The sequence below is a fragment of the Emys orbicularis genome, chromosome 8 (assembly GCF_028017835.1).
Source record: "Emys orbicularis isolate rEmyOrb1 chromosome 8, rEmyOrb1.hap1, whole genome shotgun sequence".
Lineage (NCBI taxonomy): Eukaryota > Metazoa > Chordata > Testudines > Emydidae > Emys > Emys orbicularis.
In genome coordinates, this window is record NC_088690.1 from 20,108,372 (window position 1) to 20,131,872 (window position 23,501).

Below are 23,501 nucleotides of genomic sequence, written 5' to 3' on the forward strand. Positions count from 1 at the left end.
CACTGTAGTATATGCACATGGTTGCCCAATACCTACGCCATGAGGAAAACACACAATGCAAGTCTGAAATCAAATAGAAGAGACCTCCAGCAATGCCCAGTTGTCAGTATAATGCACTAAAGTCTCCAGACTTTTAACTTTAAGGGAAATGTGTAGTTGGGAAAACATTTTATAGAAGTTATTAGTTACTTTCCATTTAAAGGTGAAAATTCTTAAAGGGTTAAGATAGTATAGGCTTCTTTTTTATGTTCATTTGCAAATGCGTGTCTCTAAATGCAAGCATCGAAGGCAAAATTTCCTGATATTATGTGAATAGTAAGATGTTTTATCCACTAATATAGAATCAAGAGACCTTGCTACATCTGGTTAATATAAAAAGTCACTGGAGTATAAAATATCTGTATTTATTGAGGAACTAATTAGATATCTGGCATGTTTACTCCTTAGCAAACTTAGGAAGACAAGAATCACCTCTGCATGTATAGTTAAGGGAAAAAAGTAATTTATCTGGTTACCATTTAAGTTGAAAGACCCTCTTTAGGAATCATGAAAACAGCCACGTTTGAATCATAGACTTTAAGGTCAGAAGGGACCATTATGATCATCTAGTCTGACCTCCTGCACAACGCAGGCCACAGAATGTCACCCACCCAGTCCTGTATCAAACCTGTGTCTGAGCCATTGAAGTCCTCAAATCATGGTTTAAAGACTTCAAGGTGCAGAGAATCTTCCAGCAAGTGACCTGTGCCCCATGCTGCAGAGGAAGGCAAAAAAAACCCAGGGCTTCTGCCAATCTGCCCTGGAGGAAAATTCCTTCCCGACCCCAAATATGGTGACCAGCTAAACCCTGAGCATGTAGGCAAGACTCACCAGCCAGACACCCAGGAAAGTTTCAAATGAGTTACTACAGAGAATTCTATTTCAACTTCTATTAAGCCCTCATGAAATTAAAGAGATATCTCAGAAAGTTAACCGAATAAAAGAAAGGTATTAAAAACTTTAAAAAAGACACTCTGAGAATTTCCCACCACAAAGATAAAAGCAATAACCACAAAGCTGATGAATTACAACCCAGCTGCATATGCATTAGTAGATGGCATATTCCCAAGTTGAATATGTTGCCAGGCCCATCCCATGAAGGCATTGAGCAAGTGAAAGGTGACAGCAGCTGATATTTGAATCCAGCCAAGCCCCTGAAAGAGGTGAGTCTTCCACCTTCCATCAGACTATAGAAAGAAAATAGACTTGGACACTGGATACTTCAGTTCTCAGCTCAGCCTGTTCACCTCATACCTTCAAATCAACAGCTCTACAAACAAACTGCAGCAGCAACAAGATAGTTGATATGACAAAGAAGCCAGAAAACAGCATGAAAAGGAAGCAACCCTCTAGTCTAGCATTGCTTCTGCAACCTGATAACTTCACCAAGACTTTTAACACTGTTGACAAGAAGTTTGCAAAAGCACTGCCAACAAATTAGTTGTAAATTATTCTCGTAATGATCTTACTGGACTATTGAAATGCTATTGTAAGTAAAGTAGTAACAGCTTAAACCTGCTAAACCGCAGCTTGTTTAGGCTATGCACTCCTGGAGAGCCGACATAAGCTAACCTTGATAAACTGAAGTAGTGGAATTTAATTTGAATGTAAAAATGAGCAACAAAAATGATTACAGGTCTAGAAAACATGACCTATGAAGAAATATTGGGGAAAAAAATGGGTTTGTTTAGTTTGGAGAAGAGAAAACTGAGGGGAACATAACAGCCTTCATGGACGTAAAAGGTTGTTATAAAGAGAAGGGTGATAAATAGTTTTCCTTAACCACTGAGGACAGGACAAGAAGTAATGGGCTTAAATTGCAGCAAGGTAGACTCAAGTTAGACATTAGGAAAAACTTACTAACTGTCAGGGTAATTAAGCACTGGAATAAATTACCTAGGGAGGATGTGGAATCTCCATCATTGGAGGTTTTAAAGAACATGTTAGACAAACACCTGTCAGCAATGGTGCAGATAACACCTTAGTCCTGCCTCAGTGCAGGGGATTGGACTAGATGACCTATCAAGGTCCCTGCCAGTCCTGCATTTCTATGATTCCTATGCTTAATTTTCAGTAAATTGCCAGCCTCATAACCTCTCCTTAAAGTGCTTTGGTGTGTTAAGAAACATTATTATTTTAAATTAGTAATTTTTGAATGGCTTCTTTTAAGTAAACAAGTTAAATATTTTCTCCAGATTCATAGGATTTAGCTAAGATCACTTACCTCTGCCCATCTGTAAATTGTTTAGGTTAGGACTGATAACCAAACAGGATTCACCAACCCTTAAATGAAATTCCTTCACCCAGGTACAAACTATGATAATTATCTATGCTCCACTGAGATAGAACTCACCACTGAATTGCAGAATAATACACTTTGGTCTTAATTTATCTAGGGAACAACATCCCCAGGAGCCCAGACTCATCCTCAATGGTGTAATCTCTCCATAATAGAGAAATACAGAAGAGATTATGACTGAAATAGCCATTGGTTATAGCTCACAGGTTTTTTTCTTTCCTTTCTTTTATTAATGTTATTCATAATTCATAAGTGTGAATATTTTGCTAGGCTTTAGTTATGGTGCCCCACAACACATAGTAAGAACCACAGGCGAGTAAATGGGAGGTCACATCCTTGAATTGGCATTGAGAGAGACAATCATGAAGATTTGGCTTACTGTTCTTGGTTTCTCTAGACTAATTTTATCCTCCAAGTTACCAAAAATTCCTACTTAGCTCTCTATACCCCTTCCACTCATACAAAAGCCTCTGAGAACATAAACATTTATGCTGCTTTTGTAAGCATCATACAGGCACTGTTGTAACACAGGAAATGGAAACTTAATAAACTTGACAAATATTTAAGAGATTTATGAAATTTACCTTAATACAGCCAACTATTGTAGTTGTAAGAGCAGAATTATACTGAGTGCAAAGAACTGTGGAGTACATCAAAATAAACCTGCAGCAGAAAAAACAAAACAAAAACACAACATTCAGCTTTTCATCATTTGAGGGTGCATTTATTATACTAAAATGCCATCTCTCTCCCTGCTCTTAATTATATGCCATACTACTGAGTTTCCAGAACTACTTGTTTGGAAAAACCTGTATAACTCACGATGGAGTAAAGTTATCTGTCAAAATACACAGCAACAGTGTCCCCACACTATCATGTACGCTATATACTATACTGCATTGTACAGGAGGACCTCACTAATTCGCATTAACAGGGCAACCCTTTTGTGATCACTAAATTTTGGAAATTAGTGAGTGAGCAAACAGACCAGAAAACATAAGTATACTACAGCACAAATTCTACAGGTAGTTTAGTTTGACAGGCATTTTTTAGTTTTATTTATAAGAAGTTATGTTCGTAAGTGTCTCAAACTATATTTTAAAGTAATGAAATCTTAGTAATGACTTCATTACCACACTCTATTATTTAATTCTTACTAAGAAGCGGGCCAAGACCACTGGAGTTCGTGGAATCAAGTTTGTAGATTAGCAAAGTGAGAGCTGGTAAGACTCTACTAGTTTGAGTAAAAGGAAATAGTAAAATATGCCATTGCTCATAAAAACAGCTAGATTTAAGAAAATAAAAAACATTACGGGTATGCAGTCTCTCAAAAAATCAGAATATACAGTAGCATCTGAATTTCTAACTCATGAGACAACCTTTAAGGAATAAACTTTCTCCAAACTATTTTGTGCCACCACTGAAATTGGACTTTCTACTGATTAGTACGTTATCAACAGTAGAACTTCTCTGCAAAGATTATTCTCCCCACAATTAACATTAATGGGAGTTTTACGTGCATATTGACTACAGAGCAGGCCCTTCCTTAGTATCTATTGGTAGGGATACAGTAGAGAGACTACTACTTGGAGGAAACACCACTAAAGTTAAAGTAAATCCTTACCCCATTACACATGAGAGTGTAAACTGTATAACGAAGAGTGTATCTGCCCAGCCTTTATATTCCATTGCCTGAAACAAACAAATCCAATCTTAAAAATGAAAAAATAATGTTCCAAAGTAGACTTTAATCCTTTAACGTTTTGCCGCAGTTAATGTGAAAGCCAGAAGTGAGCACTAAAGGATCATGGCCATAAGGAGGTCATTCACCAACGCTATTACAGCCTTCTGAGAACAGCGGCTTAGTGTGAATCCAGATTCTAGAATCACAGGAGGAATGTAAGGCTAAAAGGGACCTTGAGAGGTCACTGAGGCCAGCCCTCTGCACTGTAGCAGGACCAAGTAAACTTAGACCATCCCTGTATGCAGCATAGTTGTAGCAGTGTTGGTCACAGGATATTACAGAGACAAGGTGAGCGAGGTAATATCTTTTACTGGACCAACTTCTGTTGGTGAAAGAAAAGCTGTTGAGCTTACACAGAGCTCTTTTTCAGGTCAGTCAGCCCAGAACTCAAGAGGAGCTCTGTGTAAGTTCACCAGCTTGTCTTTCTCACCAACAGAAGTTGGTTCAGTAAAAGATATTACCTCACCTACCCATCTCTTTTAGACCATCCCTGAAAGGTGTTTTTAAAAACCTCCAATGATGCTGATTGAACAACCTTCCTTGAAAGCCTATTCAAGAGTTAAACTACCTATACAGTTAGAAAATATTTCCTAGCATCTAACCTAAATCTCCCTTGCTGCAGATTAAGCCAAATACTTTTTGTCCTATTTTCAGTGGACATGGAGAACAATCAATTGCTCCTCTTTATAGCAGATCTTAACATATTTCAAGACTTATCAGGTCCCCGACCCCCGGCCTGCCTTTTATCAAGATTAAACATGTCTATTTTTTTCATCTTTCCTCACAGGTCAGGTTTTCTAAACCTTTTATCGTTTTTATTGCTCTCCTCTGGACTCTCCAATTTGTGCACATCTTTCCTAAAGTGTGGTGCCGAGAACTGGACATTGTATTCCAGCTGAGGCCTCACCAGTGCAAACCAGAATCAGACAATTACGTCCCATGTCTTACATATGACATGCCTGTTAATACACTCCAGAACAGCAGCCTTTTTTTGCAGCTGCTTCACGATGTTGATTCTCAATTTATGATCCACTATAACCCCCAAATCCTTTTCAGCAGCACTATCACCTAGTCAGTTATTCCCCATTTTGTTGTTGTACATTTCATTTTTCCTTCCTAAGTGAAGTGCTTTGCACTTATCTTCACTTAATTTCATCTTGTTGAATTCAGACCAACTCTCCAATTTGTCAAGATTATGAATTCTAATCCTGTCCTCCAAAGTGCTTACAAGCCTTCCCAGTTTTCATTAAGCACACTCTCTACTCCATTATCCAAGTCATTAATAAAAACTTCACAGTAGATTCATAGATTCATAGACTCTAGGACTGGAAGGGACCTCGAGAGGTCATCGAGTCCAGTCCCCTGCCCTCATGGCAGGACCAAATACTGTCTAGACCATCCCTGATAGACATTTATCTAACCTACTCTTAAGTATCTCCAGAGATGGAGATTCCACAACCTCCCTAGGCAATTTATTCCAGTGTTTAACTACCCTGACAGTTACGAACTTTTTCCTAATGTCCAACCTAAACCTCCCTTGCTGCAGTTTAAGCCCATTACTTCTTGTTCTATCCTTAGAGGCTAAGATGAACAAGTTTTCTCCCACCTCCTTATGACACCCTTTTAGATACCTGAAGACTGCTATCATGTCCTCTCTCAGTCTTCTCTTTTCCAAACTAAACAAACCCAATTCTTTCAGCCTTCCTTCATAGGTCATGTTCTCTAGACCTTTAATCATTCTTGTTGCTCTTCTCTGGACCCTCTCCAATTTCTCCACATCTTTCTTGAAATGCGGTGCCCAGAACTGGACACAATACTCCAGCTGAGGCCTAACCAGAGCAGAGTAGAGTGGAAGAATGACTTCTCATGTCTTGCTCACAACACACCTGTTAATGCATCCCAGAATCATGTTTGCTTTTTTTGCAACAGCAGATGATTTCCTTAATTACTTGCTCCATTATCTTCCCTGGCACAGAAGTTAAACTAACTGGTCTGTAGTTTCCTGGGTTGTTTTTATTTCCCTTTCTGTAGATGGGCACTATGTTTGCCCTTTTCCAGTCTTCTGGAATCTCTCCTGTCTCCCATGATTTTCAAAAGATAATAGCTAGAGGCTCAGATACCTCCTCTGTTAGCTCCTTGAGTATTCTAGGATGCATTTCATCAGGCCCTGGTGACTTGCAGGCATCTAACTTTTCTAAGAGATTTTTAACTTGTTCTTTTTTTATTTTATCTTCTAAACCTACCCCCTTCCCATTAGCATTCACTATGTTAGGCATTCGTTCAGACTTCTCGGTGAAGACCGAAACAAAGAAGTCATTAAGCATCTCTGCCATTTCCAAGTTTCCTGTTACTGTTTCTCCCTCCTCACTGAGCAGTGGGCCTACTCGGTCTTTGGTCTTCCTCTTGCTTCTAACGTATTGATAAAACGTCTTCTTGTTTCCCTTTATTCCCATAGCTAGTTTGAGCTCATTTTGTGCCTTTGCCTTTCTAATCTTGCCCCTACATTCCTGTGTTGTTTGCCTATATTCATCCTTTGTAATTTGTCCTAGCTTCCATTTTTTATATGACTCCTTTTTATTTTTTAGATCATGCAAGATCTTGTGGTTAAGCCAAGATGGTCTTTTGCCACATTTTCTATCTTTCCTACCCAGCGGAATAGCTTGCTTTTGGGCCCTTAATAGTGTCCCTTTGAAAAACTGCCAACTCTCCTCAGTCATTTTTCCCCTGTCTTGATTCCCATGGGACCTTACCTATCAGCTCTCTGAGCTTACCAAAATCCGCCTTCCTGAAATCCATTGTCTCTATTTTGCTGTAGTCCCTTCTACCCTTCCTTAGAATTGTGAACTCTATGATTTCATGATCACTTTCACCCAAGCTACCTTCCACTTTCAAATTCTCAATGAGTTCCTCCCTATTTGTTAAAATCAAATCTAGAACAGCTTCCCCCCAGTAGCTTTTTCAACCTTCTGAAATAAAAAGTTGTTTGCAATGCAGTCCAAGAACTTATTGGATAGTCTGTGCCCCGCTGTGTTATTTTCCCAACATATATCTGGATAGTTGAAGTCCCCCATCACCACCAGATCTTGGGCTTTGGATGATTTTGTTAGTTGTTTAAAAAAAGCCACATCCACCTCTTCCACCTGGTTAGGTGGCCTGTAGTAGACCCCTAGGATGACATCACCCTTGTTTTTTACCCCTTTTAGCCTAACCCAGAGACTCTCAACACTTCCGTCTCCTATGTCCATCTCCACCTCAGTCCAAGTGTGTACATTTTTAATATACAAGGCAACACCTCCTCCCTTTTTCCCCCGTCTATCCTTCCTGAGCAAGATGTACCCATCCATACCAACATTCCAATCGTGTATTATCCCACCAAGTTTCGGTGATGCCAACAATGTCATAGTTGTATTTATTTATTAGCACTTCCAGTTCTTCCTGCTTGTTACCCATACTTCTCGCATTTGTATATAGGCATCTAAGATACTGATTTGATCTTGCCTCCCAGTTTTGCCCTGACCCTCCTTTCTCTCTGCCATGATAGCCTACGCTCCCTCCTATTTCCGACCCATCTCCCAGGTCTCCATGTTCTCCACTTACCTGTGGGCTTTGCTCACCTGTCCCCGTCAAACCTAGTTTAAAGCCCTCCTAGACCTAGGACTGTCCCCTATGAGACTACACTAGATAAACTACAGGGTGTCACATCAAACCATTTATAACTACTCTATGAGCATGGTCTTTCAACCTGTTGTGCACGCACCCTACAGTAAATTCATCTAGGCCTCATTTCCCTACTTTGTTTTGAGAATGTCATGTGGGACTGTGTCAAAAGGCTTACTAAAATCAAGATATCACATCTATAGCTTCCTCCCTATCCACTAGGCCAGTAATCCTGCCAAAGGAGGAAATTAAGTTGGTTTGGCATAATTTGTTCTTGCTATATCCATGCCAGATTTGTGAAGCATTCAAGATACTAGCAGAGGATAGACGCTGTTGGACTCTCACTCTTCTCTTTTCTCTCCCCAATGAGTCTACACAGGAAAAGGAGGCAGGCAGAAGTACCCAGCCTTAGCTTCTCAAGAAGCAATTGCTGACACGTAGTTTGTTTCTGTCATCCATTTACAGCAATATTCAGCATAAATAGTGAACGTGGGGGATGTTTGTGAAATAGTGAAGGTGGTTAGTGTGCAGTTTAGAAACGATTTTGCAGCTCCAACAATGTGAGCAATAAAATATAGATTAAAAAAAAAAAAAAAAAAACGTCTAGCACTGACGGCGCTAAGCATCTATTGCCTTGTTTATATTACAAGTGGCACCAGTCTAACTCAAGGTGTTTAACAAAACCTGTTTAAATAATTTTAAAAAATCAAGGCAAAATCTGTGTTAAAACAAGGCTGCAGTTTAGAGAATTGCAAGTTCATGCACAATTAATTGTTCCATAGAATTGTGTTTTAGGATAGCCTTTTAGTTCTCCTGCTGTGTCAAAGTTCTTTGCAAAGTAGTTCAGGGATTCTGAAGCCAAAAGAGCAGCTCAACTACAGATCGCATCACCTTAGATATTAAAATCTAACACATATGAAGATAATTTTAAAGTGTGTGATTGTATAAACTATCAGAAACAGTATTTTGAATGCTGTTTTAGAACACGGGTTCTCAAACTTCATTGCACCGCGACCCCCTTCTGACCACAAAAATTACTACACGACCCCAGGAAGGGGGATCGAAGCCTGAGCCCGGGGGAGGGCAAAGCCCGAGCTCCACCACCCCTGCGCAGGGTGGACCAAAGCCAAAGGGCTTCAGTCCCAGGCAGGGGGCCTGTAACTTGAGCCCCGATGCCCAGGGCTGAAGCCCTGAGGCTTCAGCTTTGGCCTCGGGTGGTGGGGTTTGGGCTTCGGCCCCAGGCCCCAGCAAGTCTAAGCCAGCCCTGGCGACCCCATTAAAATGGGGTCGTGACAAACTTTGGGGTCCCAACGCACAAGATTGAGAACCGCTGTTTTAAAAATTTTTTGTAAAAATTAACGAAGTTTCACTTCTTTACTGGTGCCAAGCGTACCTCTACCCTGTAATAAAAGATCCATAGCAGGGCTGTGGTTGGCCCAGGTCAGCTGACTCAGGCTCATGGGCTAAAAATAGCTGTGTAGACATTCATGCTCCCCCTCATGGGGTCCCGGAGGCCGGACTCCAGCCCGAGCATCTACACAGCAGTTTTACAGCTACTAAGCCACCCAGTGAGCCCAAGTCAGCAGACACAGGTCAGCTACGGGTGTTTAACTGCAGCATAGACATACCCCAAGAGAGTAACAACTTATTCAAATGCAGTTGCTAATACTGCTATTGGGATTTGAGGTCCATCAGTTTCTAAATGATTTACATTTAGAACAGGGAAACAGTTACTAATGCCAACCCACAGCAGATGCTGCCAACTGGCTGATCAAACCTTAGTTGTAGTATTATGAATGGCTTTGAGATTGAGTTATTTGTCTCAATGGTATAATGTCTATTCCATTTTATACCTGAAGATTACCGTAACACGTATACTACATCTATGAACACAAACGCACTCCAAGTGTATGTGTGCCAGACTATAAATACATACATGCTTTTAAAAATACCTATGCTACACAATAATTAGGCAGAATTAGATTTTTTTTAAACTAATTTCTATGGATAATAAATAAAAAAGGCTTAAAATAAACATCAGTTTTTGCTGAAAATTATGTGTTCAGCATTTTTTCCCTATTTTCATCTATTTAAATTTTCACAGTTGTGGGAAATTATGGGGCGATAATTATTTAATGACAGTAGACACAGACTCAAAAAGTTAAAGCTTTATAAACATTAAAACACGAAGTGTCACCACATATCAAAATATAAAGTAAATATCCTTAATTCAAACTCTAAAAATTCTCAAGCAATATTTTTCTTACTTTTCCTATCTAAACGTCAATGTTCATCAATGGAAATATTTTTTCATCAGTTTGTATATGTACACTAAAATTGACATTTACCAATAAAAATCTAATCCTTCCAAACCGAACAATACACTAATGCCACAAAAATCTATTTGTTCCATATAGCCACCTATTGCAAGGTAGAAAATACTGAAGACAAAATATAGTTTTATTGTGTTCCACAATAAAAGTGGAGAGGTTAATAAAGTGAACTATGCTGATTTCATATTAGAAGTTTAGGTGTGCAATTTGGCACCTGTACCATTCTTTGTAATGAAAGATGCTGGGAACATTAGTTTACAGAAAAATCCAAGAAGCACAGAGTTTAACTTCATATGGGACCCTTTGTTTGTTGTTATTTTTAGCTGCATTAATACCTGTGCCACCTTCAAACATTTGGCCAATGCTGAACCATGAAAAAAAAAAAAAAGCAGAAGATACCTTAATGAAACAGACAAAGACTACTAAACCACCAACCATGGGATCAGCAGAAAGTTGGAGGAGTGAGAAAGACAGGAGTGCTTGGGGGGTGAGTGGGGAGGAACATGGGAGGGAAGAGAAAAGGAAATAATTCCTGGGGCTTCACTTCCGGAGCCAGTAGGCGAATACCACGCTGTAGAGCAGCGATACTCAGACTGAGGCTCACGAGCCACAAGAGTCTCCTGAGGCTCTTTGCAGCACATGACATTAAAACACTGATTTAATTATTAATCAAACTTCTTAACCAATCAGGATGCTTTGACTATGTTATTAACCAATGAAGTTTTCAACGTCCACTAAATTGTTAACTTATTTTGCTGTGAGAAAAATTGTATATATAATATAGTACTATAGTGAATGAAACAATGAATTCACACTACTATGGCTCATTGGGTAATGCCGATTGCTAATTGGGCTCCTGAACCACTGAGGTTTAAAGAACAGGAGTACTTGTGGCACCTTAGAGACTAACAAATTTATTAGAGCATAAGCTTTCGTGGGCTACAACCCACTTCATCGGATGCTGTAGCCCACGAAAGCTTATGCTCTAATAAATTTGTTAGTCTCTAAGGTGCCACAAGTACTCCTGTTCTTTTTGCGGATACAGACGAACACGGCTGCTACTCTGAAACACTGAGGTTAAGTATCCCTGCTGTCGAGAATATGCCTCATGTCATTCCAACAGCAATCAGTCCAGCTGATTAAGGAACCCTATTCATTCAAAGGGAAGATTACTACAATACAGGAAGGAGATTTAAATATTGCTAACAATCACACAGCGGTAACAGTTCTGAGGCGTTCTCCTTGGAGTGAACAGGAACTGCATCTTGCTGTTATCTTGTATGACTGGAGGCCATAAGATACTAGGAGATAACAGGTTGCTAGAGTTAACATGACAATGAACTAAGCTTCACAGAACATTTAGCAGTGCATTATTAATGGGTTTGGCTCTATGTCCTTTGAGTTTACCTACATGGCTGCTTAATGTTGCTTAGTTTTAACTAGGGGCTAGTCTTCACTATGGGGGTAAGTCGACCTAAGTTATGCTACTCTAGCTACGTTAACAATGTAACTGGAGTCGACGTAGCTTAGGTCAACTTATCCTGGTGTCTTCACTGCGCTACATCTACAGGAAATGCTCTCCGGTCAACTAAACTCAGGCCTGGTCTACACTGGGGGGGAGGAGGGGGAGAGGAAATCGATCTCAGTTACGCAACTTCAGCTACGTGAATAATGTACCTGAAGTCAACGTACTTAGATCTACTTACTGTGGTGTCTTCACTGCGGTAAGTCAATGGCTGATGCTCCCCCATCGACTCCGCCTCTCACCCTGGTGGAGTACCAAGTTGACGGGAGAGTGCTCGGCAGTCGATTTATCGCATCTAGACCTGCTAAATCGACACCCACTGCATCGATTGCAGCAATGTTCATCTTCCCGGTAGTAAAGACAAGCCCTAGGATGGGGAAAAGTCTCTTGCTTTCTTTGCCTATCTTAACTATACTGTTCTGAGTTGGTTTTGTTCAAGTAGAACTCTTACATTAGTACATGTCCTGATTTCTATTATGTAGCCATCTGATGACAGACTTCTCCATTAATACTTTGCCATGGAAGCATAGCTTTGACAATCACCAAAGCTCAATTTAGTTCTAGTCTGGTTTCTGCCTAGTTGAGGGAAATAGTACTGAGCGTACAGCCTCTGTTCTAAGATATTCTGAGAAGAGCAGAATCTCTCCCTTGGGGTTTATCTTGCATGTCCCTGCTGACACAACCGCTCTAGAATCTCATTTTCTTTGTAAATAGATCTAAGGCCAACTATAGATTCCATTTCAAAGCTATCCTAACCGCACGCACCTCCTTTGTATACTGTAACTCAGCAGTAGGTTTGAGGTGGAAAGCATCTATAATTAAAAATGCTCTACAGACATATAGCTGTACACATACAACAACAAATATTAACCTCCAGCAGCGCTTAGCATTAAACACTACAGTAATGCTTAAAAGCCTCCCCACAATCTAAGATCCTATATTGATCATTATTTCTCTGGATGACAGACAACCGCACAACTGGCCAGATAACTTCAGACATTTAGCAATAGTCATGTCAGATGCCTGAAAACTAACATTTCCAATTTAAAGCAACAGGCCCCCATGCCAGAAGCATTTTTATTTATTTTTTAAATATAAATATGCACAAACACCCAAGTCAGTACTAGAGAAAACACAGGTTCTCTCCCCCATGCCTGTGTGGTATTAGAAGGGTCTCTGGCTGGATAAACTTCCCAATTTACCACATAATGTCCCACTCTAAAATACTTTAAAGGGAAGGATGGGCCAGTGGTTAGTGTCCTAGTCAAGAACTTGGGATACCTGGGTTCAATTCCCTGATCCACCACATACTTCCTGTGTGACCTCACGCAAGTCACTTGGGAACTGAACCTCAGTTCCCATCTGTAAAATGGGGATAATAGTACAGAATACTATAGCAGTATTTCACACAGGTGTTGTGAGAATAAACACATGAAAGATTGTGAGGCGCTCAGAGACAGATGAAGTGGGGGGCCATGTACATACTTGAAATGGACATAAAAAAAAGCCAGTTAAAGAAACTTAAACCTACCAGCTTCACTGAGATTTATTCACTTCATTGCCAGGAATTATTTAGATGTAAATTTTGCTTGCGCTCAGCACATAGCCATTTCTGCCTGCTGTGTAACTGGGAATTCAACAAGATGTCGGTACCTTTGACATGGATTAATGAAACACTACGTATAACCATGACAAATCATTTACATGCTTTGATAATGGGAAAATGTTATCAACTTTTATTACAAACATTTTCCTATGGATCTGAAATCTTTTTGTCTGATAATTAACCCTCCACAAAAATCCAGTTTTTTGAGCATCTTCACATAACTGACGGCCACTCTCCTCCTGTGGCTACACTTTTTATTATTGTTTTACTAATGCATTTTTGGATTAGCAAAGAATGCAAAAAAATTAGTACAATGATATGCTTTAGAAAAAACATCGAAATAAACACACGCATTTATTAAATAAAGTTTCATAACCTCGTGAATGGTGAATTTCCTGGGACTAAGTTAAACAGAATAAGTCTTTGTTCACCTTCATTGCCAAGACCTTTTTCAGAGAGCAAAAGAAAGTTTATTCAAAAAATTGGGAAGAGGAGGTTTCGACACATACTGTGAATACACAGACTCTACAGAGTAGCACAAAGCTGACATTCAACTCCACGTTTGTTGGCTCCAATTTATAAATGAGTACATTTTCCTCAAATATATTCCAGCTGAGTTGCCTTTGGCCTATCTCAAAGAGGAGTGGGGGTGAGGTGGGGAGCACGGAAAGACACTCTGAAATCTTTTCTGTTCACACCCAGTTTTCATATACTTATGATCTAAGCCATTGCCAGCATTGATTATTAGTTACATTAAACTTCTAATTAAACAGAAAAAAGATATTCCAACTAGTAGATATAGCTTTAGATCACAAGACTTCCCTATCTAAATGTCTATGCAGCATCACAAACATCCCAAAATAGTTTATAGTAAGTGTATGTGGCTTGTGATTTTATTAAAGAAAATGCTAGTAATTGCTTTCTATGATTATCTGTTTTCTCTACTGATATGCAAGAGATTTACTCATCTAACTGGTATTAATATTAATTGGCATTACCCATATAAATTCCTTCCATGTGAATGATAAAGGACATTCCCCCCACCATCCCCAATATTTAGCTGCTCCACCATTTCACTTTTTAGTATAAGCTATCTATGGGTGAAAGTTTCAAGTAGTATCAATTTGGGGGGAAGATATATCAATTTATTTTACTAAGCGGTATGCAAGATCAATGCTTTTGTCAGTCCTAGAAGAACAAATTAAGCACACTTGCATGTAAGTAAGTTCTAAATTTGCATACAGATGTTAAACGCATTGATCTGCAGGCAGTCAGGCAATATACTGGTGAGTTGATATTAGCAAATATTAATATTTACAGTGTTCAAAATCCATCATAAAAAACCAACTACCTCTACAATTCAAAAAGAAAAAAAATCCAAGAAGTCTGCAGTGTTTCATCTTTCTAGTACAAGCTGATCAGCAATAAACCTACTCTGAAGTCTCCCACTTCTTCCTAGTACTTGGTTTTAATTATTCCATTCCTCTTTAGGAAAAAGGAATTACTTAGTCCTTATGAAGATCAGTATAAAGCCATTCCATGGATTTCATCAGAAATAAGGTGTCTCTTTTCAACAGTCACTAATTCTCTTAACTCTTTATACTTAATTTTATAGGGAACTTCTGTGGTTTCTTCAGTCCTCCCTCCAAAAATGATCCCTTACATCCAAATTCAGTACATGCCATATACAATTTACAAACAGAGCAGGGGGCCAAACTATATAGTATAGTTTTACATTTACATATAAATGGCAAATTTTGTAAAAAAGCAAACAAAAACAAGCTAATAAGTTACAGGAAATAGAAAGTCATTCTGCCTTCACATCTGAGTTATGATGAATAGCAAAAAAACCAAACCCCATTTTCTCTAGCAATACAGAAGCATATATTTGACAGAAAACGTTTACTGTGCAACTAAAGACTTGCAATTTGGAACAAGAGTCCTACCTTTTGCGCATCTCCTGTGAAATAGGCTATGGCCAAGGTGGGAAGAATCATAAACAGTGCATTGTAATAAAGCAGACCATACTTTCCCAGCTCCTAGGAACAGGAAATAGTTGCGTATTTAGGTTGGCTCCACAAAACAGAGACATAAAACCTTATACATAAAGCTACACAAAACCAGGTCTCATCAGTGAAATGAATGTGGTATACCTGCATAGTTAGAAGTGAAACATGGACATTTTAAATATTATGAAATAAACCTGTCTTGCATATGATACTTTTAGAACCACTGGGCGAATTCTGTGCTTGGATGTTCTTTCAGAGACCCATAAAGGCATTGCTGAAATATTAACAACCATCAATATTCGGGTCTTAAAAACTCATGCACACTTTCAGGGACACAGCCATGTTTCATTTCAGGTAGAGAAAGCAATTTGGTTTGGAATTCACAGAGAAGACAGAGAGGTCAGGTGTTCATCAGAATATGAGCAGTACCTGGGCACCTCTAAGTAAATGACCTCCATGGGCCCCACAACCAACCACGGATGTAGACAGAGCCAAACTGTGTTGGACCTGAAGAAGAGCTCTGTGTAGCTTAAAAGCCTGTCTCTCTCCCCAACAGAAATTGGTCCAATAAAAGATATTACCTCACCCATTTGTCTCTCTTGGACACCTGAAGCAGGAATCATGACTGAGCCCTCATTCTGGTTGAGTTTTCTGCATCATTATGGTTTGGCCCTGTTTACACCAGCAGCCAAAGCATTCAATAATAATTTTCTGAGAGAGTAGGCAAGGTGCATTGTTGGCAGAGTTTTGACATGAGGTAAGTCAAACACAGACCAATTCCGAATATAGACAGAAAGAAGAGTACCTCCAGCAGGCTTGATGGAGCACTGTTTATCAGACTTGTAAAATTCTCCCTTATATTTTGTTCATTAGGCAATACTTTTACCTAGTTTGACTTCCATCCAGCAGGTTTGGAAACCTGGTTATAGTTATCATTGATCAAATGGAAGTGTCTTCACTGTCAAACAGATTGCAGCTATGCCCTGCAGCACTTTAAGATTGCAGGATATGTTTATAATGCTAAAATGGTTTATGACGGCATGCAGAAGAACAGATACACCCATACCTAGCTCAATAGTTTGCATGATATTTTGTCATTTCCCATAGCAGCAGACTGGTGACATAAGCCACCTTATTCACACACAAGATGCCTTCTCCTACGCTCAAAATATTCTATGCTATACAAAAACATGTAACTTCATCACAGGAAGCAAAAGGAGAAGACAACGACTAAGTAAAGCATTTTAAGGAACAGACTCAACATTCACAATAAATATAATCAAGAAAATGCTTCATATCACAGGCAACAGATGCCCCAAAAATTATTTACAGTGGCTTGTGTATCTTCCTGGCTACATTAATAGAAATGGAGTTCACTACCAATGTAAAGGTTTGTCCTCCACCTTGTAGATAAAAGTTACACTTAGCCCTCACACTGTATGTTGTGAACATCTGATAAGCTCATCCTTGTACTTTCAGGGTAGCCTAAACAATCAGTTTCTCTTTCTCAGATGTTGAACTACTAGGAACTTGGCAATACTGCTGAGACTCTAACAGAATACAGCACATGTATGTTTAGTGTTTATAAGGAGATGAACAGGGATTCCCAATTGCCCCAAAGTACACTATAGAGCATCCCTCAGCCTGTGTTAAAAAACTACACAGTTGCAACAATAAGGACAGAAGTTCATTTCCAGGTCTGGCTGCAGAAAAAAGGGTAGAATAGGCTGACATATCAGCTCTCCCTGCCTTTGAAAGCAGTGGGAGGGAGGATGTGGTCAGTTCACTGTCTAGTGAAGAACCAGGTTTTTAATTCTTTTAAATGACCCTGACTTTGTAGCTAAATAGACAAATCTATTATTTCACCCAGATACAAATCAATATAGCTCCAACAACAGTGAATTGGTTATGCTTACAGTTTGATAAAACTGAATTTACAGCTTATTTCAAAATACATGCATCTGTATTTGCAAATAAAACAGAAGTGTCAAGTTAAGATCCAGAAAAATATTGTTCAGGACAAACACAAGAATAAGGAGCTACAAAAGTTCTACTTTAAATAATAGTGACAAGATGTGATGAGTTCAGTGACAGAGCACAATACCTGGGGAAATAAACAGTTCATCCAAACACCATATTACCAGCTGCAGAATACACTCACATTTTCGGTCTCCAACAATTAGCTTTCTATTCATTAACCCATAATGTTCAAAATTTTAAAAGTGGCAGTGTTGTAGATTAGCTGTTGCAAAGTAACACAATAATGTCATTCTTAAAGTGAAAATTGAAGTCAGCCTACCTTTGAATCCAGTTTCTGTTTTACATATGCACCATTTGCAGCTGTCAAGACATCATTAATCAGGATAAAAATATATCCTTCTAGATCAAATGCCAAGTCAGCACTGGAGGGGGAAATTAAGAATTTAAATTGCTCAGAGTGTAACATTAATAAAACTCCTCCATGTTATATTTTGTCTGATAAGTTCCATGTAGAAAAGGCGTTTCCAGTGAGCTTACCTGGCAGGCTAGCCTCTGCATTTGAGGCACTGAGCTAAGACTCAATATAATAAATGCTGCATTCAGTACCACTAATTGTACAAACTAAGGCCCCAATCCCATAAATGCCACAAATGTTTACACATGCTTAACTTTACTAGCATGAGCTTGAAATCAGTGGAACTACTCCTGATAGTAAAGTCCAGCACATACATAAGTGTTTGAGGATGGGGGCTTTAGTCTGGGACTGGAAGCCATTTTCTCCAGTTCTGGACTTTTTTTTTTTTTTTGAATGAAAACATACAAACATTAGGCCATTAACTAGCCATCTACTCTTCTCACAAGTGAACAAGTGAGTTTTTCCACTCACCTTGCCCTGACAATGAAATTCAATGTTTTGCACAACTTTAGCAATTTCCATTTAAAAGGATCATAAAATATTTTAAAATTAAGCTTTGACATGACGACTTAAGCCTTGTTTACACTAGAAAATTGTATTGCTTTCACTTATACTGATATAAAGGTACTTGTACCAGTATACTTTATTTACCTACTAGAAGGGGAATACGTTATAGTGGTAAAAGGCACCTTTATATCAATATAACTGCATCCACACTAGGGCTTTTACTGGTATAATTATAAGTCACACACCTAACCAAAACAGCAGAACTTCAAGTGCAGATCCCCATTCTACCATTACCTACATGAAGGCTTCACCATAACCATCCCAGACAGTGGAAAAAATGGAAGCTGAACAAGGACAAGTTATGCTTTTAAGTTTAGAAGTTTCTAGCTGATCTATCTATTGCAGAACATGCCGGCAGGATTTCATCATTTAAGTGCTACCGTTAAATTGTTACAGTTTATGAATTCTAATTAACTTTGTAAACTAACCAGCATACTCTGTACAAGCCATTTAAACAGACAAATAATATAAACTGTAAAAAGCTGTGTAATATAAAGCGGAAGGGATAAAAGCTTGAAGTCTTACCTAGCAGCTACAAATGCACCAATTATCATTGCAAACACTGTCATTTGAATGCCCCAAGAAAATTTCTTCCTGAAAAAAAAAAAAGATACAAGAACCTTACTATCACTCATAATCACAGTTCAATTTTGACGTCGCAGTGCCATTTCTAGTACTAAGGGGAAAGCATTTGCTCTGGTCACAATTCAGACTGCCTGGTACAGAATCAACATATAAGGAGCAAAGATCAGAAATTCTGGAAGAGCAGAATACTTATGATTTTTTAATTAGGACTGATGGGGTGTAACACTTTAGTAAGTGCTATCTGAGCCCACTATAGTTAAAGATTTCAGATTGGCGTTGCAGAACTAGCCCCAGTATTAGATAACCTGAACATCCATTTGTGAGCTATTATCACTGTGGACCAGAAAAATGCCATAATGCTCTGGTGACTGGCCACTAACACCGACTAGCCTGTGAATAGGAGACATTCCAGAGGGGAGGGGGAGAAAGGGGACGGGACATCAATAATACACAGAGTGGGTTACCCTCGTACGATGTGGTGTAAGTCATTTTGGGATAGCCTCCTACCCAAAGAATTACAGGGTAGGAAGACTGACAAACCTACCTATACACACGGAGTTAATGATCTTGCTTACACAGCAAGTGAACAGTGCTAGAATCCAACGACATCAAGACAATTAATCTAGAGACTTGACCTCATCCAAGACTGCCAAAATACAGTACACCCCCATTGTAGGGAATTAACTGTGTGTTAACCATCTGGCATATGGACATAATCCTCATGTAGAGTCAGCCTAGTGACAAATATGATAGAGATGCAGCGTAGAAAGTGCCTTATTAGTGTAAGAATCTTAACATTTTCCTCCCTTAGCGATGTAGTTAAATATATAAACTTAATGCATTAGATTTTTTTTCCCTTTGATAAAAACATGAAGGTGAAGGACCCATTTAGCATAAGATTATTTTATTAGAAAGAGAATTATGTATTATCAGTGCTCTCTCTCTTCCGTGCCCCCATGTTTCTAAAGCCCAATTTATGGCCAACTAAATCTGACTGCACAAATCCTCTACACGCAAAGGCTTATTTAAAATGTTACAACCACTTTAACAATCTTAAAAATGATATGAATAAAAGATTGATAGTTTTGGAAATAACTCACTTGAGTAAAATTCCTTCAGCAAACATTGTAAACAGAATAGAAAACCTTCTCAGAACCGTGAACATTGGCAAGCTGCAAAAGAAAAAAAAAATAAGATTAAACATGGGGGGGGAATTATAAAACTCCACAGACATGTTACACCCCAAGCTCATCCCCACAGTGATACTTTGAATCGACACCAAGTTACTTTATAGGAACTAAGATAACGTTTAAAATCATAGCTATACAAAACTACCACAACAGTAAGGATTCCATGGCATCCCTCCTGGAAATCATTAATTTGATAGCCAAAAGGTACTACTTACACCTGTCAAGAACTTTTCACAGGAGAAAATCTCCATCTCCTACCAGTTGGATATAGAGCATGTTACTTCCACAGATTAACAATAATTTGATTTTGTAGGGCTATTTTCAAGCTCAAATCTATGAATTCCAGAGTAACAAATGATGGTTGATTACATTTATTACCAAATGTATCTATTTATCTTAAGGCTTCACACAGTTCAATGTAAATAATCAAGTTGTATTAGAATGAAAAAAGTGTTCCATGAATAGCTGTGTAGCTGATTGTGGGGTTCTTTCCCACTTTCCCTCAAAATAATGTCTCTTCAAATCAGCTAAGTCATACCATTTTCTCCCTTCTCCTGCCCCACCCTTCACCCCAGCAGATCCAAAGGCCAGCATCTTTTAGTACAGTTTCTCCCCACTCCTTTCCTTCCGCCTCCCCAGATGCTGTTCAAGCGTAAGAATAGAGACTCCTCTAAGATCATAGGAATAAGCTTAATTGGAGACACTGACAGATCACTAAATGCCAGTCAGGAGAGTGTCATCTTGTGATTTATGGCTCTTAAAAAAAAAAAAAAAAACCCTTGCACATTCCAAGGCCAGGAAAGAGACCTTGATTACTAGTTGCCAGATAATAGTTATAACCCTCATTCCCTACATTGCCACAAATCAAGCCCATGGTGATATTAAAGATCAGTTTCACCTTTATGTACAATCATAACACATTATAACCTCACTAAATAATAAAAGTTATCCATACTTCAGTTTCTTTGTGCTGAAGAGTCCTGTGATTTGGTTCCCAAAATATAGAAGAGGTAGTGGAAACGTCTAGAAAATTGTAAGAGGGACAACACTCAACAAAAAATTAGACAGCTAGAAAACTACCCATTCACATAGTAACATGATCAGAGTTCTTCAATCCTGAAATGCTTAGTTCTCACACGCACATTCAAACCTCAGATAATATAATAAAGCATCGACTCTATAACAACAGCTTTCAATTAGGGAATCATCTCAATATGGAGACAAGCAAAAACATTTGTGCAGCCTACTTTAAAACATGAGTTACAACACACACACTTTTGAAAAATGCATTTATCTTAAGCAACAGTTTGTGAAACATCAACCGAACATCTTTGGTTGCATATAGATACGGTCTTTAAAATTAATGGCAACATAAACTTGGAGAAAGGTACATACATGAGAACACAAAAATAAATACAAAGTACAACAACTGCTTTACATAGCAGAATTCTGTGCCGGATTGCATAATGTAATAAGGCAGAAACCATGTTATATTTGATGAATAAAGTATTTTAAAATGGTATATTTTTAAATAAAAAGCATTCTTTCATTCAAGTCTAGCTAACAGCACTAGATGTTCCTGAACTTTTTAAAGAATATGCACATTTTAAAGTGTTTATACCTTAAAAGGATAAGAACTGTATTTTACATTAGACACTATGAGGGAAAAATGTTTTACCTTTCGAGGTATATTTCTGTCAAAGTCTGGAAACTTCACCACCCTGAGCGCCTTTCCCACCCAAAGCACAGTCACCGTGGCCAGCATCTATAAGAGGAGCACAAAACACTCACTGTTCCATCCCGACAACCCTTCCCATGCACTACTAGAAACATGCAATATTCAGGAATCCAACTAACCTGGCCTAGTCCAACACATAGTGAGGAGGGAAATCTATAGTAAAAAAAAAAATACAAAAGTCAGCAAAGTTAACATTGTACTTTCAGTCAATCACTTTCTAGAGAGAGAAAAACCACATGAAAATACAATCTGCCCTGCTGTCAAAGTTTGCACTTTAGCTAAGCCTAAATGTTAGCCTTTTAATATTTGCCTTAAAGCATTTCCTGGCCAAAGCTTAAAAAAGCTGGCTGAACCGCCTGAGCTAACGGCAGACAACACCCATGAACCTACAGCTTTGGGATGCTAAAGGTTTGTTCTCCCCTGGCTCACATTCTCAGTGACTCTAAACACTTCCCTGCAGGCAGTGAACCTGCACCCCAGCCTGCTCCACGCCAGGGGAACCCCCCCCCCAGCGATTAGCTAGCGAGCTCATCCAAACCTTCCAACATCCTGATGCAGCAAGTGCCAATCAAGAGTCACAGCCTGTAGCTTAGCTAGGGGCCAGGATCAAAACAGTGGCCCCAAGCACACCCACCCCCGTGCCCGCAGCCGGGGAAGGCGGGGGGGAGGGGGGCGAACCCCCCCACCCCCGTGCGCGCAGCCGGGGAAGGCGGGGGGGAGGGGGGCGAACCCCCCCACCCCCGTGCGCGCAGCCGGGGAAGGCGGGGGGGAGGGGGGCGAACCCCCCCACCCCCGTGCGCGCAGCCGGGGAAGGCGGGGGGAGGGGGCGAACCCCCCCACCCCCGTGTGCGCAGCCGGGGAAGGCGGGGGGAGGGGGGCGAACCCCTGTGCTTGCAGCTGGGGAAGGCAGAGGGGGACGCCCCAGCCAGTGCCCGCCCGACTGGGCTACTCATGGGGCTCCAGCTGATGCCCCCTGCCCCGCTCGGTGCTGTGACCGAGCAGCTCCCCCGCGCGGAGGAGCCCCCTCCCTGGGCCCGGCGGCGGGGGAAGCTCTGCTCCGGGCCCCGCCGCACGAGTTAATGTGCAACCAGCCCCCGCTCCCCCACCCCGCGGCGCCGACCTTTGCCCGGAGCACAGCGCCGCGCGGACGGCCCGGCTCACCCGTAGCTGGTGAGGACGCTCTTGTTCACCACCACGATGAGGAAGGAGCTGAACCCGTAGAGCGCCGCCGCCAGCAGCTTGAGGCAGACGCTGAGGCTCGGGGCCGCCATGCCCGGCTCCTCATCTCCGCCAGCGGGGGCTTCTCGCGGCGCCCCGGCTGCCTGGCGTCTGCGCGCGGCGGCCGACATGGCTGCAGGGGCACGTCAGACGGGCGGGGGGCGGCGCCGGGCGCGGAGCCCAAGGGGGCGGCCGATTGCGCCCGCCCGCCCGGGGGGAGGCAGCGCAGGGGCGGGGGCTGCGCGATGCTCGGCCAGGGGGCAGAGCGCGCGGGGTTGGCCTGGGGCCGCGGGACTTCGGGCCGTCACCAAGTCCAGCCCTCGCGCTGGGGCAGGACCAAGTCAACCTAGAATCATCTCCCACAGGTGTGTCCCCGACCTATTCTTTCAAACCTTCCCTGGTCCTGCGTCCACACATTCCCTTGCCAGGCGAGCCCCCTGCGACACTTTTCTCTAGGGCTCCCTTGCTGCAGATTAAGCGCAGTAATTTTTGTCTTATCTTCACTGGCTCTGGGGGGACAATTGATCAAATACCTCAAAGGCTCTTGTAAAGAGGACGGTGAAGACTGTTAGCGGGTTCTGCCTCACTCTTCTTTT

At 40.6% G+C, this 23,501-nt stretch overlaps 1 protein-coding gene across 1 annotated transcript in view; it reads right to left on the reverse strand.

Annotated features, from left to right (window-relative positions):
* SLC35D1 (solute carrier family 35 member D1) overlaps nucleotides 1-23,036 on the reverse strand; it is a 30,188-nt gene extending 7,152 nt beyond the window's left edge. The window contains exons 1-10 of the mRNA XM_065409763.1: nucleotides 22,849-23,036; nucleotides 21,807-21,840; nucleotides 21,628-21,714; nucleotides 20,905-20,972; nucleotides 19,860-19,931; nucleotides 18,700-18,768; nucleotides 17,512-17,614; nucleotides 15,150-15,242; nucleotides 3,963-4,030; nucleotides 2,923-3,001 (exon numbers count right to left, since the gene is read on the reverse strand). Coding sequence (XP_065265835.1) covers nucleotides 2,923-3,001; nucleotides 3,963-4,030; nucleotides 15,150-15,242; nucleotides 17,512-17,614; nucleotides 18,700-18,768; nucleotides 19,860-19,931; nucleotides 20,905-20,972; nucleotides 21,628-21,714; nucleotides 21,807-21,840; nucleotides 22,849-23,036 — 861 coding nt within the window. The remainder of the gene's footprint in view (nucleotides 1-2,922; nucleotides 3,002-3,962; nucleotides 4,031-15,149; nucleotides 15,243-17,511; nucleotides 17,615-18,699; nucleotides 18,769-19,859; nucleotides 19,932-20,904; nucleotides 20,973-21,627; nucleotides 21,715-21,806; nucleotides 21,841-22,848) is intronic.
* Between the last annotated feature and the right edge of the window lie 465 nt (nucleotides 23,037-23,501).